At 37.7% G+C, this 16986-nt stretch overlaps 1 protein-coding gene across 3 annotated transcripts in view; it reads left to right on the top strand.

Moving 5' to 3' along the window:
* The window catches only part of LOC119730695 (smoothelin-like), a 76704-nt gene extending 59754 nt beyond the window's left edge, over nt 1-16950 (top strand). For 2 of the 3 annotated variants that reach the window (XM_038203692.1, XM_038203693.1), the window contains 9 exons: nt 4721-4918; nt 6782-6857; nt 8395-8709; nt 9620-9676; nt 9888-9980; nt 10828-10924; nt 11291-11498; nt 12046-12197; nt 13366-16950. In XM_038203692.1, the coding sequence (XP_038059620.1) occupies nt 4721-4918; nt 6782-6857; nt 8395-8709; nt 9620-9676; nt 9888-9980; nt 10828-10924; nt 11291-11498; nt 12046-12197; nt 13366-13495 (1326 nt within the window). In that variant the 3' untranslated portion in view covers nt 13496-16950. The remainder of the gene's footprint in view (nt 1-4720; nt 4919-6781; nt 6858-8394; nt 8710-9619; nt 9677-9887; nt 9981-10827; nt 10925-11290; nt 11499-12045; nt 12198-13365) is intronic. The other variant, XM_038203694.1, reaches the window with a different exon arrangement.
* Nucleotides 16951-16986: the final 36 nt, after the last annotated feature.

Genomic DNA, 16986 nt, shown 5'->3' on the forward strand with positions numbered 1-16986 from the left:
TTTCAGGAAGACACTGTTCAATTTAGGGATTTTCTGTTCAAATTGTGAACCAAAAATGTGCTCATTGAAAACATTTGTGAGAAAGGGTTGCTCATTGGCTTACTGCCATGTATTTACACAACAACGAATCACCAAAGAAAAGAAAGTTTATGACAGCAAAATATCCGAAATTCTAGCAACGTTTTGTGCTGAAGTATCTGTAACAGTGAGGTTTCTGCCTGGAATGATATCACAGTTTTGCTCATGAATATATATTAATTACCATAAAAGCCAAAAAGGCACCAAATATCCTTCAAACTGGCAAAACAAAATTGGGAATACGGGTACACAAAGGTGCTTTTTCAAAGATAGCATTTACACAAATTACATTGCATGGACCCTTTAAAGTCAATCTCTTTAGTTTGTTTAAACACTTTGTTTTTCATACTGAGGCAGCGTTACTTTCCTGGCTTTCCTGCACATAGCAAATGGAGGCTGTCAGACCCTGCAGCCAGCTTACATAATTCATTGTGGAAATGAACTGTTTTTTCTTTTGTGGTTCAAAAAATTCCAGGTGATTGTGCAAGTCTGGCAGTCTGTCTCCTGAGAAAGAAATCTGACTTTGTATTTTGCAAAAACAACAATTCTGGCAATAACTTGGACACCTGATACTCGTGGTTTTCTAATATTTCTATTCAGAGTTTTGCAACTGATCCCCACTTCAGTTTTCGTAATGTTCAATGTCTTTGATCTGTTTTGTATAAACAATTACTAATGGGCCATATTTTGGGGCATTGTGTTACTCCCAATAGGGTCAGGTTTGGTTCCTCTAGGGCCTGGCTGTGAACAAAGTACACCCTGTCAAATTGTGGTGGTTATGCTGATTGAATGAACCCAGATGTATCTCTGTGTGGCAACCCCAAGTCTCCCCCCCCCCTCTCAAAAAAAGAGGGAAAATGATAATATTACCTTGGTTTCACCTTATTTTCACAAAAGTTCAGTATTGTATCATACCTCAAGCATCTTTAACCTTTGACCATTTTATTGCAACTGTTCAAATTGTCCTTAGTTTCAGGTCTGTCCAAAATCATCCAAAATCCACATATTTACACTAAAACTGAAGCACCAGCCCCCCCTCCAGAAAGCATTAGTAGTAATATACTCAACAGAGACCAAAACTATTTAACTATGAATTGTTTGCACAAACTAAGGAAACTGAAAATAACCAAGCAGTGTTTATTGTCAATAAACTTTTATAGATTTTGTATAGATTTATATATTTTTGTGTAGCCAGAGGTGTTGGAATTGAAGGCTTTCGGGTCACAGTTTTTAGGTAAACTTTTTTAATTTCGGGCATATGCCTCTGGCTTTCATTTTTGTTTTCTTGTTTTTTGTTTCAATATTTTGTGAATGTTTGTTGTTTGTAGTGTTTTTAATGCCGACTAACTAATAATAAAAATAATAAACACAGAAACACACAGTCTCTTATGTTTACACAGCATATTGACACTGTCCAGATAGAAACATTATTTAGTGCCAGCAACTGAAAAAGCCTGTAAATGTTAACACCTCCTTTTGACCTGGTGACCTTACAATGTAGTCAAGGTACCACACATGATGTAGGCCCCAAGAGAAGTCACATCAATGTGTCAACTACATGACATCAGCTGGTCTCTAGACCCCAGACTATTCATTACCTTGGTAACCAGACTGCTGGTTACCATGGTGTCTTGTGTTTTACATTGACCAATAGTGGACTTTCATGCTATTTTCCCATTGCCTTAGGAATGTGATAATGACATTGTTAATTATTTCGTTAGAACCTTGACGTTTGTGCCATTGCAACATGTATATTATTTAGATGGATCCAGGGCTACCATTTTTGAGTAAAAGCTGAGTGTAAGAATTGGGCGATGGAGCTTGATCAGAACGAATGCGAGCATGAAGCGCGAAGCCCTGATGGCGTGGGGTTTAGGGCCTGCATATGGGACGTGGAAAGTTTTGGATTCTAGACGCTAGCTCTGTTGTGATCTGAGGCAATTTCTGACCACTTTAACCAATTTTTGTGTGTGCAAAAGATCATCATTTAAACGCCATTTTCGAGTTTGGAGTCAATCATGTATTAGCGTGAATAATCCCGTGTGGGCGTGAGGGCGTGAGAATAACTTGAAATGCATGAGTCTCCCGCACAATGCGTGAAAGTAGGCAGCCCGGTGGATCTCAACTTTTTCCCTCATCCAGTAAAATCTAAAACATGGAATGGCAATACACTCTCTCATAACCTGGCCATATACATGTACATCCGGGTATCGGACCTCAGTGTCGGTGTTGTTGGAGGCAAAGATCGTATAGCACCACAAGCAGTAGGTACCATAGTAGGCAAGCCTTCAAAGCTGTGATGGATGGCAAAAACTATTAGAATAACGCAAAGCTTAAAAAGAAATATTATCTACCGGTAGAAAGGGAGTTTATGAAGTAAACGTTCATTTAATACAGGTATCAAATCTTCCAGGATGTCTTTAAATTAAGTAATTAATAAAATCAAATCCGATACAGAAGCAACATCAGAAATACAAATTAAGTCATTGGAACTTGCACAATAAACTCTGTATAAGAAGAGAGATGATGGATATTTCAGCTATCTCTGTGAACATTTTCTGTGGGTCTTCCCTTTCAATGCTAGTAGAGTTATCCCAGGAATGTGGTCCATCCTGCCTCATCCACGCTCCTCATCTCCTTGTCAAGATGCTGAAGATGACATTTTCTAGGGATGACGTTGGTTGACCATATGACTCCAAGAATCTTGGATAGTTTAGGCCCAGTGATGTTTGTACACAGTCTGAAGCTTGCAGGGATTGTCTTCAGCCAATTGTTTCTTAGAACTCCAAGTGAACGTGTTTCTAGATGTGATAGATTTTATCTCAAGGAAAGTTTTATTTTCTCTCTTCACTCTCAAGATGGCATTTACAAACCAGGCTTAAGATTTTTCTGAGTTTCGTCTGAATCAGACCTTTTGAATCTGAGATAAAGATAGAAGTATAGAAAGAAATGCATCCGTCCGACCCTTTGTCCAATTTCAAACCTTTCTGAACATAGACAATTTCATCCCTAATATACTGAAAATGGTTTGGTTAAAAGTTACAAGATGTTTAAATTGATGGTAATTTAAGAAATGTAAAACTACAGTTAAAAAGCTCTTGATCCTTGCGAAAGAACGCTTATTGAATAAACTAGAATGTATGTACCTCAGCATACATACCTCAGTCTTCTGGTTTCCATAAACAATTCTTGCAGGGATGAAAATGATTGTTCAGAATTTCTCAAAATCAAAGAAGGCAGTAAAGGTAAAGGGGGACGGACAAGAACGCTTATTGAATAAACTAGAATGCATGTACCTCAGCATACCTCAGTCTTCTGGTTTCCATAAACAATTCTTGCAGGGATGAAAATGATTGTTCAGAATTTCTCAAAATCAAAGAAGGCAGTAAAGGTAAAGGGGGACGGACCTGTGTTCACAGGAACGAGTGCCCATCTCTCTTTCGAAGTGATTGGGCCAGACTCGAGTCCATGAAATGCTGCTGTGGGGGGATCGCCACACCTCCTCCACAGCGAGTCTGTTACAAGAAAATGTGCAATGGATTCCTTGCTCATCTAATCAGTAGATTTGATTGCTACATATCAGTCCACAGAAGATTATCATTCCGTGTTCGGTGGCTTCCTGACATTCCAGAAATAGATGTATTTCTCATGTCAACTTGAACTTGTACTATTTGCTTCACTAACCTGTAGTGAGTAGTTCTGTGGTCAGACAGTATTATCCATTTTCACAAAATTAGTTGAATGGTCTAAAACGGCTCGTTGATTTTAACAAAACTGTAATGAAATTATATAGAGTAAGAATTTAATAACTTAATCCTAAGTGCTGAGTATTAACAGCTGCCAATTGCTTTACAAAGCTCATTACTCACAACTAAACACCACAGATAGATCATTGTTTCTTACTTCTGTGTGTCTTCATTGTAGTAAATCACAAATTAGTAGGAAAATAGTATTTTAATGAGAAGTTACTACAGTGAACATTCTTGTATGAAAGGCTGTATTCTAAAATATGCCGGAAAAGGGCAAAACCTAATAGTGAATTTAGCATTACTTAGAAAAACACCAAATATCGGGTTATCCGCTCCGTTCACAAGTACCCCCTCACCGGCAAAGTAAGTACAGTTGGGGGTGACTGAACAATGCCATCTTGCCTGACTGCAATATTTTGACCTGAAGCGCGGCCACTGCGTGTACATAGTACAAATCCCCTGGTGTCCGTGCGTCTCACAAGGAATGGTGCGCACGCGTCAACCAGCAAAATGTATGTGTCCCGCCCATAGGACGTTGTTGCTAGGTAAAAGGGCGCCCTCTTTTGTAGGCGCACAGAGCCCTTAAATGCACTCAGCACTCATATTGAACGTAAATTTTGCAGTCTGTGCCAACAGTTATCTGATTGTAATATTGCCAAGTTGTTAATGTTTACATTCATATCTTTACGTCTTTGTCTTTCAGACAATCCATTGTTGACAGTAGGAATGAATCACTCTGTTTGGATGTACACCGTACATTACATGTATTTTAGTTTGTGTTGTCTATAAAGCCACATTCAAGATGAAAACATAATCCAAAATCACATACATGTGACTTTCACTTTTATTTTTTGTCACATTGTCATTTTCTTGGTTTTGTTTGTTGTTTGCAGTCCTCATCCAAATCGCAATCGGGCTTTGGAACGTCGAGTCGCTCTGAACCAAGGATTGGAGACCACACCGGCCTGAAGACAGTGACTGACAAGACTGAACAGCCAAGGAAGAAATCACCAACTGAGAGGAAAGAAGAAGGGAAGGTCAAGATGCCGCCAGTGGATGATGTTGAGGATGAAGAAGCCTTGGAGAAGATGGTAAGAATGTGTTGGATAATTTGTGGCTGAATTAAACAGTTTTCTTTGATGTATAGATGTAGAATAAAGTTGGATTCTATCTTCATACTGGTACATGTACATGTAGGACTCCAATATTAAATAATACTGCTGCAAACTGCTTACTGACTGGATTGACCTGAAATATTTTTATATAAATCAGAAAAGTTAGAGGACTAACGTTGTGATTCTAGCAAAAAAGAAGTAAAACTGGTAAGACAAAAGTGTGTTTTTGGAGGCAACTTCAAGTAGAATGAAAAGCTTTTTAGAGAGCAAAGTAACTCCTGGTTCATTCTTCAAACACAACTGTGAGTAAAATTTGTACACATGTACTTGTAACAGCAGTGGCAAATTTGCAAACCTCACAATTTTCTTTCACTGTATAAAACTAAACTTAGAGGTGCCGGTACATGTAAACAGCTAAAACTTGTCCACATTTCAGATAATTGCTATATTCAAGATAAACAATCATATTCTTTTCTACAGAGAGCTCAGTGCTATATCTCAATGATTAAACATGGAAGCAAGTTCAACATGACACAAGTGAAAAGTTGACTATTTTTGGAAGTTGGAGGAGTTTTGTAATATGGATGTCGGTAAAAAAAATTTTTTAAAACCCCAAAAGCTATTGCAAATTGCTTACTGACAGGAATGGCCTTAACCCTATAACCCCCTAGGACCTTATTGCTAGGAACCATCCTCAATCCTCCATACCACTCCAAAATTGTGTACTCATGTTTAAGTGAAGGATACCAGCGACTCAATCCTTCAATCGTCAGACAGTCCTGCCTCTAAAAATGCATTCATCCTCAATCCTTCAAACTCCTCCTCTTCTTCAAACACCAGTCATCCTCAATCCTCCAAAACTCTCATGTTTTTCAAACACCATTCATCCTCAATCCTCCAAAATCCTCCCAAACCGCAATGATGTTTTTGCAGGATTGAGGTGGTTTAGGGTTAAATACAAATCTTTATGGGCTTTTAATGGGCCTGTTGTTTCCACTTTAACATAAAGAGTTCAGTGGAACATGAGAAATCTAACGTTGTTGCAGACAGACTACTTTCTGCAGATTGGATACAAGTGTCATACAATGTTTCTGTTCATCCAGTAATATTGCACTTTTTACATGTGATTGCCACACTCAACCCTGCTTTATACATGTATGTACTGTGCTGATCATGTAGACAATAGAATTAGACATTTTATAACTGAAATATTGATGAGCATATTTTAAGCAATCAAGTTTATAGACACAAGGCCATTTTTCAGACCAGTCTGTGATTTTTGATGAAGTATGACAGAGACAGACTATCCACCCAACCGAGAGATGATGGCAAATGTTGGCCGCGTCCCTCGCTCTGAAATTGACGCAGATCAAGGGACGTTAGTCTGATCTTGGCAGAGGGCCTGTGGGGAGTGGAATGTTTGCTGTAATTACCAGCACGTGACAGGTGTGATGGGATCAGCAAGATATCAACTCTGTCTCAAAGCGAGATATTAGACAAATTTCCGTTAGGATAGCTCACACTGTTGGGCTTGGAAAATGGGTAGATTTCACTGACTGAAATTAAAAAAATTAAATCAACAATGTTAATTTAACATAAATATTAAAAGTGTAGGGAAAGTTGTCATTGGAACATTTTAGTTGCTTGAGTGCATTGTGTTTCACTTAATTATCATTATGTGTGTATTTTTAACCTGAATTTCTTGTGAATTCTGAAGTGAAAAGTGTGATAAAATGTTTTATTTTATATTATTTTTGGCAGTTTTACACTTTTAAAATGTTTTGTTTTCTGAAAATATGACATTAACATTTATTCACAAATTAACTGGTTGTTTTACAGTTGGAGGCAGCCTCAGAATTTGAGGAGCGAAAAAAAATCAGAGCAAAACTAAGAGAAATCCGCAAGAAAAGGAGAGGTAGGGAGATGTTGGTTTCATTAAATTGATACATATTGTCATGGTTAAATAGAGAAAGCTCTTTCATACGTCAAATGAATTTCAGTGCAACATGAAGTTGTGAGGGTAATGGCCCAAGTCCTGGGCTCAATTTTCTGCTAAAAACCTCTGTCTATTTCATGGAGACCATAAGCAGTAAGCACAGCAAAAGGCACGCTTGCCACAAAAGGAAAAAGTTGCTGAAACTAGTGATGTAACAATAGAAATCTCCTTGGGCGAACAACCTTAATTAGTACATCTACCCCATGAAATAGTGCTGAAGGTTTGCACAATTGTTAGCACAACTTTTCTGCTAACTGTTAAGCAATACCATGAAATTGGCCCCAGATCAGTATCGTGGGTTATGGATGATAGTCCTTTGGTATTTATTGCTGTGACTCAGTCCAGAGTTATCCAGCCTGCTGTGCCTGCCTAACCCTCAATTAGTCTTCATCAAACGTCTTCATCTCATGATATCAGGTCCCTGGGATTCTGAACATGCAAAGACGTCATAGTGTTGACTTTGAAACTCATTTTCCCCCATTGTCTCTTAGTCAAAGGTTTCATTCTGGTCAGAATTGATGAAGAAATTTTGCCTTCTTTCATTTCAAGATGGCAGATAAATTACACTTGACGATAAAATTGAGCTACTACATAATTGCTTGTGAAAATGAGATGATTAGTAGAAATTACCAGTTTTTATGAATTACAAAACAACAATTGATGGTTTGTGTATGTAATGAAAGAAAGTCACTCTCATATTTCAAAGGCATTTCACAGGTAAACAATGAATTTTTGCTTGAACAGTTGATGTACATGAGCGTACTTCTCAAATCTAAGGATTCCTTACAAAGTTAGTGCAGAAATTCAGTCCTTACCCTGAAAACGGAACCCAATACCATGACTGTGCTAACCACACGATCACTAATCTCTGCTAACAGCGCTATCGGTAGGGCAACAAATCCTGCATCCTGTGAGTATAGGAGTCTGTGCTAACCCTGTAAGCACAGACTCCTTACTTACAGGATGCTTGCATGCCCAAAAACCAAAATTCCTATGAAACACACTTAACCGTTTGCTTGGAGTTTTACTGCTACAGTTGGCGAGGATTTTTCACTAAAGCTGGCAGAGCCATGATATTGGGCACAGGTTATGGACTTCTGTGCACAAATACCCCCTCAAGAGTTACAAAGAGAGAGTTGAGAGAGAAAACTGGGAGGGACATTCAAACGTATTGCCAATGACGCCTGAATGCTCAAGCAAAGACGCTACACATTGGTGCACATTCAGAGTAGAAGCAGTCATGCATACTTCACGCTGTATATACAGTGTATGTGATCCAGTATGGGCACACAGAGTGTCCCTCCCACTGGAGTATTTGAAAGTGGTCAAACACTGCCCTCTGCTGCTCATGGCCAGAGTCCATTGTGATCGTGTGCACAGAATGCTGTGGTAAGAGGCACTTTAAAATTGTGCCCTTATTAACCAAATCACCAATTTCTTTTGGTACCAATCACAGAGGAACAAGACAAGCAGATAGCAGCCCAGGAGAAGGGAATTCTAGAAGACCGCTTGGCTTACAGAGAGGACTCAAAAGCTCACCGCCTTAAAGCCTTTGACAAGACCACACCCATCAAGAAGGAAACCACAACAACGGTCGCCAAAACTCCCCTCAACAACAACACAATCATCGCTCCGCCAAGCAGCACGCCGGTGAAAACGTCAACGAAGGTGGAGGATACAGATGGTAAGAGTTCGACAACAAAGACAACAACGGTCATTGAGGGACCTGGAGCCAAGATGGTTACCACGACAATACACAGCAAATCCGAAGGTGATTCAACCTGAACCCTGATTAGAGAACAATTTACATTTTTAAAGACAGAACCATTCTTTCCAACTTTTTACCTGCATGTTTTAGGTGCAGTCTTGTTGGGTCAAAACTATATCTGCCAGTTAAGTCTTCAAAACTCTGAGGCCAGATTTTTGAGCTTTAAAAAATGACTCCTGTATAATATGCATTCTTCAGTTTTGCTTGATTGTTCTGTGTACTTTGGTTAAAGGTAATATACAACATTTGCAAACATCAAAAAACAAAACTACCAAATTATTATGAAATACCTTATTTGACTGTAGCTAAATAATACTCTCAAACATCTTGTGAAATCATGGCACCTTGTGTGCTGTCATTTTCAAGAAAAGTGGAATTCTTCAATTTCCAACAATGGTCAGCTGACCACTGTGGAAAGAAGTGACCTTTTTTTTCTTCAAATACTGCCACCGATTTACCAAATTTAGTTAGTCCATATTTGTTTGCAATCTGTCACACATCTGTGAACAGGTGCAAGCCTGCTGGTCTGGTTCCCTGACCTGACAGTTCCCCAGCGTCTATAAATTGCTCCATTTCATCTGAAGTAGGGTCAGGGAAGCAGACTACATGAACAGCATTTTTTTCCCAGCATCTTTGAACACAAAACTTTAAACAGGCAAGTGTAACAATATTTGCTATAAAATACCAACCCCCAAATCCATCCATTTCTGAAACTTACAGGGACAGTTACTTTTTATATTACCTTTAATTTTGGATAAAATATATCATGTTCTAACTTTTAAGCTACAAATTGGCAGCACATGCTGCAAGTCAGTTATTTTTTGATATATTGTGAGTAACGTATTTACAGTTAATAAGCTTGAAGCCCAGTTGTAAAAATCTTCTTTTTTTTTCATCTATGTTTTCTTGACAGACAAAGGCACAAAATCAGAAAGTATGAAGCAGGATACGACAGCAGTGAAAAAGGAAGGTAAGTCCCTGAACAGATAACCATTTCTGATAAAAGAACCTCGTAAAATTAATGAGAAACTACGTACAGAGATTATTCCATTGCATAGTGGTGGATAAGGCAGAATTCTGCGACTTCATTGCAAGACACCAGTGCAACATTTCTGACGTTGGAATAAACATATTACAACCTGCTTTTCCCCTAATTCTAGACTTCAATTGTCTGTACACAGAGACAGGTACCAGTAGTAGTTTTTCAGCCAAGACTTCCAGTGTTAGTTCCAGTGTAACATCTTCATCCAGCACTGGTACCCCTGCCAGAAAAAGTAAGTTGTCAATTGTCATAATTCACTGGTACCCAACATTCACATAGCAGTGATCACCGACCACTGGTTAATTTGAGCCGCTTTTCCGTATGCATATTTTCAATCTGTTTTTGTGTCCCTTGTGTAGTTGGGTATAAAGTTCAAAATTGGTTTAAATACAGACATAAATTGACTAAATGTGCTCACAGGAAAAGCAGCTTTAATGGTTGATTTTTGACGTATTTTGTTTCTTAACACAAATATTGAGAATGGTTGTAGTCAAAGTGCAGTCAAATATCATCATGAAAGCTCATGATCCTGGCTCCCTGCTGTACATGTACATTACAATATTACAGGTACTAACAACCAGTAATGCGACTGTCTGTGGTCTGGTTCCAAACTAGGTCCAACCGTCAATTACTGGAGTTTTAGGGGAAAGCTAGTCAAAATATGTTTTACCACAATTTGTTATACATACATGTACAACTTGCCGCAATACAAGAACGGATCCAGAACACAAGTGGGTCAAAAAATTACGGCGAGGGGTTTGGGGCCCGCTTAAGGGCCTCAAAAAATTCTGGATTCTAGATGCTCTGTGGTGCGATCTGAGTCAATTTCTGACCACTTTAACCAATCTTTTTTTAGGAAAAGATGGTGGTGTACGCAGTGCGTGCCTTTATTGCAATGTCAATTTTTAAAAAAAAATTGGTTTCCGGGGGGGGGGGGGGGGGGCATTGCCCCCGTTGTCCCCCCTGGATCTGCCCTTGCCGCAGTATACAGAGTGATTGTATCATGCCCTCATGTACGTGTAAGTGCCTTGCTGTAAATAAGAAGTAAACATGGATTTACTGATGTTTTTCCACCTCAGTGAGCAAATTTGAGGCAGAAATGGAGGAGAAGAAGAAACTACGAGAACTGAAGAGAGCAGAAGAAGAGAAGAACTGGAAGGAATACATGGCCAAAAAGTATGTGTTTTTTTCCATCATAAATTTTGTAGTTAATATTTTACCAATTGAATATCTTAATAACCAACCAAAAATTTTTTTTGGGGGGGGGGGGAATCGGAGAAGGGAATATTTTGGGAAACAAAGCCATCATGAGGAATTGCATCAATGACCTATGCTGGGCTGTTGTGTCCAGGAGGTGTACGCTGTAATGTTTGGTTTGCGTTTGGTATATTTATGAATTTTCTGTAGATTGGTCAATGAAGGCAAAACACTACATGTATATTAAAAGTTGCATCAGAAAGGTATCAAGTGAATTAAAAAGTGTGTTGACAGTATTGGTGCCTTGGAATTTTGTTGAGAATGTAAACGCTAATTCCTGTACAGGAAGCAAGATGACTACGAACGCAAGAAGAAAGAGATGGAGGCAGCCAAGAAGAAGAAAGATGCACTGATGAACAAGTTTGGAGGCAAGGCACAGGAGGGGGAAAGCGGTGGCTTCGGTAGAGGGACTGGGATGCAGGCAGTACCCAACGCTAGCACCATCAAACAGAAGCTGTTGGAGTGGTGTCAACGATGTGCTCGCGGTTATCCGGTAATGAACCAATTACAATGAAACAATAGCTGGATGTCATGTGAAGAAGTACATGTAGGCCTTAGATAAAGCAATGCTCAAGAATATGTATTGCTCTGATTTCCAAACTTTAGAAGATGGAAAATTACCTTCAAGGGCTTATTGTAAAGAATAAATCCAGACACTAACATGTGCTTATTGTGTGGTTGGAGATTACAAGAACTCATTTGGCTGTGATAAAAAAGAATCATGGATTGAATCACAGGGAAACTTGATGCAGTACCCTTCCTGAATCCAACGAAATCCAACACCGTGCAATAAACCTATGGTACATTCTTTGTAAGAAAAATAAACCTTGGATATCAGGCACCCTGTAAAGTAATAATGGCGTGATCCTGTCAAAAAATACTGCACAAACCAGCATTTGATTTTGGAGGTTAACTTGTTTAATTGTTACAAAAATAGATGATGATGGGTGTGATTGTGTAGATTCCAGGTTTGAATCCAATAATTAATAGTTACCATTTATCACCCTGTTTGTGTTTGTTTGTTTGTTTGTTGTTGGCAGGAGGTACAGATCACCAACTTTTCCTCCAGCTGGGCGGATGGCATGGCGTTCTGTGCAATTGTCCACTACCATTTCCCAAACGCGTTTGACTTTGATTCTCTGGATAAGAAGAACAGGAGGAAGAACTTTGACCTCGCATTTGATTCAGCTGAGTGAGTCTTGTTTTCTTATGAAAATAAATATGTATCTGAAAGGGATGTCCATGTCTTTTGTGAGCATGTTCCCAAGAAGTTGTAATTGTGGAAAACCTAGAGATGTTTTAAAAGATGGAATTTGTGTCGGGGAAATGTAAATTTCATATCAGGGTTTTGCCCTTCACCAATGTATTTTTTATATACACTGTATAGTCTGTGTTGTCTAAGGGCTTATAAGAAAAGAACAATTTACATCTCTCCGACGCAAATTCCATCTTCTAAAATGTTTGGTTGCGGTACCACTGCCATATCAGGCTCAAGCTGACCAGCTGACCACACCAGCAAGCTTGGTGGTCGAGTGATAAGATGTCTGCACTCACTAGTAAGCAGGAGGTCATAGGTTCGAGTTCCACCTGATGAGTAAGCTTGTGAAGTTTTTCTCGCAAGGCCTCGGACAACACTGAGTATACAGTGTTTATAAAAAAAATATGTCGGGGAAGAGCAAAACGTAATATAAAAACCTAGAGAGTAGCTCTAGAAATGAGATTCAAACACGGCCTAAATGTGTAAATGTGGAGAATGCATACATGTTTGAACAGCGCCCCCTGGAGTCAAATGGAAACCAGCCCCCCCCCTTCAATTCCCAAGCTGCTGGTACCCCGTGTTGACAAGAAATGGCTGATTCTGTACTCGGCCTTTTTGTTTTGATATTATGTAGTTTAACGTTCCTATCGTTTTCACTGTGCACTATTTGTTTAAGGACCTGTTACTCAACAATTATTTCTGATTACTGGAAATGGGTCATTTGGGAGACATTCCCATGGACTTGTGCGCAAAATTTTTCCATCTTTAATGTCACCTAACCCCAATTTTACCTTATCATACTCCCACGAATTTCAGTTTATTTATGTTTTGGACCAATCGATCTAGCCTATTTGCGACTGTAACATTTTGTCTCTCAATATAAGAGCTGTGTCTCCCTAAGGTATAACTATTGATGACAAAATGTCTCCCAGAGGTACCATTAACTGGTACTCTGGGGACTTGAGACTTATCTGGTGCTGTTAGGTCACGTGTTACTCATCAGTATCAGCAGGGACCCAGTCACAAGGAGTGCACCTCAAGTGACTGTTAGCCGGTAACCAGTTTTGATTACATCAAATATTTATCTTGTTTATACACTCAGGAAGCACGCCGATATCATGCCGCTGTTGGAAACTGACGACATGATCATGATGAAGAACAAACCAGATTGGAAGTGCGTCTTCACGTATGTTCAGAGCCTGTATCGTCATCTCATTAAAATCAAACCATAAAAGTCTCCAACAGAAAGTCATGAAAGAACAAAATATGCAAAACGGTCGCCATTATCAAGACGTACAAACTTCAATTTGTGTGTAGCATTATTTGTGTGATCCCATTCTACCTGATCCAGAATTTTTCTGTAAATATATTTAAGAAGTGTGAAGGTGGCTTTAAATAGTTGTAATACAGAAATTAATATCGATGAAAAGATAGAGTTTTAGCTCTTGTAACATTTCAGCTTATTCTCCAGCTTTCTAGTGAAGCAAATGCTGTACACAGTAAAAGTAATCATTTTATACCAAAAATAAAACCAAACAAAAACAAAAACCAATACAGTAAATAAAATTGCTACTTAGAATGCCATTTTTATCGAATACAAGCAATAATGTCGGCCCTAGATCACCATTCATATTTTGGCACATAGTTGTTTTTTTACTGTGGTTATCAGTTTCTAAGATTCAGAGAACAACATCGTACCTTCATTAGCTATAAAGTTTTTTTTATTGTTAGGTTAAATACATATTTCCAACAACAAACTTTTCTTTAAGAGTCTAATGAAACACACTTCATCAGTCCATCTGTACCACTTCCTAAAAGTGAAACTTTTAATTATTAAAAACAAAATGTGCTAAAATGGGGCCTCCAAGGGGCTGATAAAACAGTATTTTTATCATCATTTTAGTCGGACATGTAGCTCTTTATTTTTAAAATAAGAATTTACAGTTGTGTGAAACAAAAGTAACATTTTCGAACACAATTTGTGGCTGGCATTTAGTAAACTTAATAGGGCACAGTACTGACATTAATATAAGTACTTCACATCTTTTAGTTACCTGGTGAAGTCTTTGAAATGTTAACGTTTCAGTCGTGATTCACAGGTTTTCTTTAGGCAAAAAATTAATTCTCATTCATGGACTTGGCAAGACTTGTGACTCACTGAAAAGTTGAAGTCATCTGAAGACTCAGTTAGGAAGACTTGAATGGTTTGAGAAAATTAATTACAGAAATTTGATCATAGTACTAAACCAGAAGTACTCGGAGAGCAGATGTGTGATATTATCGTAAATGAAGTTTATGAAATTCATCTGTTTTTTGTACAGTCCATACCTGTTAGTGATGCACTGTAAATTTCTTCGAAGGCACGTATGTCAAATAAGAAGAATGTCAGTTTTGATTTTGTTGCCTCGACTGTATGTCCTGAAATGTTGACACAGGGGTAGATGTCTCTTATGTATGATATTACCTGCTTAGATCGACAGGGTTCAGAAATGGCAAATGAACTACTTACTCATTGAGTACACAAAAAATGAATAAGCATGAATGAATAATGAATGAATAAGCACGTACTTAAAGATTGAGGGTATAGATATATTGTAGATATCTTACAGAAGTGTAAATAGGACATGAGCTTTATTTATCTTATGTTACCTGATTTTTTTAAATGAATTTCGTCCTTTAACTGCCCACCCTATTGCATGTTATGTAAATATTAATATGGAAATGAAAATGAATAATTTATTTATCGCAGCAAATTTGATGCAGATTTTGTGTGGGCGTGTGCGTAATTTATGCATTTATGCAGAATGTAATATCTGGTCATAGTGGTTAAGACATAGATCACACGTCAGGTTAAATCAGACTAAGGAAATGCTAATACAAAGAAACAGAAAACTTCTCAAGATGTGATTAACATTCTGTTGGACAAAATATTCAGTAAGGCTTTACTCAATTTTTGTATCTCTTAGGAGTTCAGAAAATGAAAGATCAATTAACAGCTTAGCACATGTCAAATTCTCTTTATGTCTGCCGTCGGATTTGTTTGTGACCAGTTATCACTGCTGAGATTGAAAAGAAAACTAGAATGATATGAACATTTTTGCATGCAGTAAGTATATATTTCAGAACAGAATTACAGATTATTTGTGTGTGCTTTCTTGAGAACAAAAAGGCCAGGTTTTTGATAAAAACTGCTGTAAAATGTATAAATTAAGTAACTGCTTGGCATGTTTTGATAAAGTTTTAAAAATTAACATTAACATCTCGTAACAGGTTACAATACTTTGAATACAATAGTACCTTAACTAATTTTAAGATGTCTACAACAATTAGTACATGTATATTGTGTGTGAAGGAGTAGATAAGTATTAATACATATTCAGGATTTAACAAATCATGGTCATTTATTTACATACACATCACATGCGGTAATTTCGTAGCTTGCATGCCACAGGGCTTGCCAAAGTACAACTTTGATTCTTACAACAATAATCAGCATCAACACTTCCAAGTTCAAATAACACAACCTATCTCGGAGTTTCTTGAGAACCTTTCACTGTATCATAGACTTGATTTGAAATAACTTGCTGTAAGTGCTACAACAGGGCATGTACATTAGGTTGATAAAACAGTAATCCAAAGTCTACATCTCAACATACCATCTTTTTAGAACCATTTTTGCATCATGTAATTTAGGAATCACACTCAGTCTGCAATGTTAAACTGTTCGAACCTTTAAAAGTCATTAATACCTGATGTATGTTCCCAAATGCAGTACCATTGGATGGTTTTCACAATGTGCATAAATTAAGATATTGATGATGAGTATAAGGGCTCTAGCTTGGAAATGTTACAAAGTTATATCGAAATGGGTTGCTATCGATTCTAATTTGTCCCTCTTAAAGGAAATGTAAACTTCTTAATAGATATTTTTGGTGAGAATGCACAATATTTTCTTTACTTTTTTTTTTTGGGGGGGGGGAGAAATTATGTTTTACTCGCCCCTTTTCACACTGAAGTGATCTTTTTAGACCTGACTTTACCTAATAAATGATCAAATTGAAGGATAACACATTGAAACTGAAGGTTCACACTGACTAGGAATCAGTACAACAGTTTAGCTCAGTAATGTCACAAGACGAGCCTACCATTGCTTGTTCAATGTATTTATTGAGTTATTTGAAGCCATTGTATGTAACGAGAATATCTAGAAGCCCTAAAAAATTCAGCCAAATTGTACTCTATTTATTTAGAAAATGTTCTCCAAGTTTCTCTGTTCATGGCATACGTAATTTGTTCATTCAATACTTGAAAAGTTTTACAGCCTTTTTACGAAGCAACAGAAAACGGCCTAATTTCTCACAAGTACTTATTGAAATATTATGGCACGCCCATTATGCAAATCCCATCTATTCAGTCAAAACTGTTGTGTAATTATGTATGTTTATTAAATAGTGTTTATTATATATTTACTATGATGTGATTGTAGATTTATAGTTTCTTAATATAGATGTATGTGACGCATTTTAGTGCAATTTTAACGTACTTGTAGTGTGTGTTTTGCTGTAGATCTGTATACTTCATTGAACTATTTTGTTGTAACTTTTCTGTTCTGTTTTCAGTGTAGTGCAATACGTTTTATTGGAAAACTTGCCATAAAGAATGAATAAAGTAATTATGTAGCAAATTAGGAATAACTGTGCGGTGTATTATTGCGTTGAAGTAA

Source organism: Patiria miniata, unplaced genomic scaffold (genome assembly GCF_015706575.1).
Source record: "Patiria miniata isolate m_02_andy unplaced genomic scaffold, ASM1570657v1 HiC_scaffold_22, whole genome shotgun sequence".
In the NCBI taxonomy this organism is placed as follows: Eukaryota; Metazoa; Echinodermata; class Asteroidea; order Valvatida; family Asterinidae; genus Patiria; species Patiria miniata.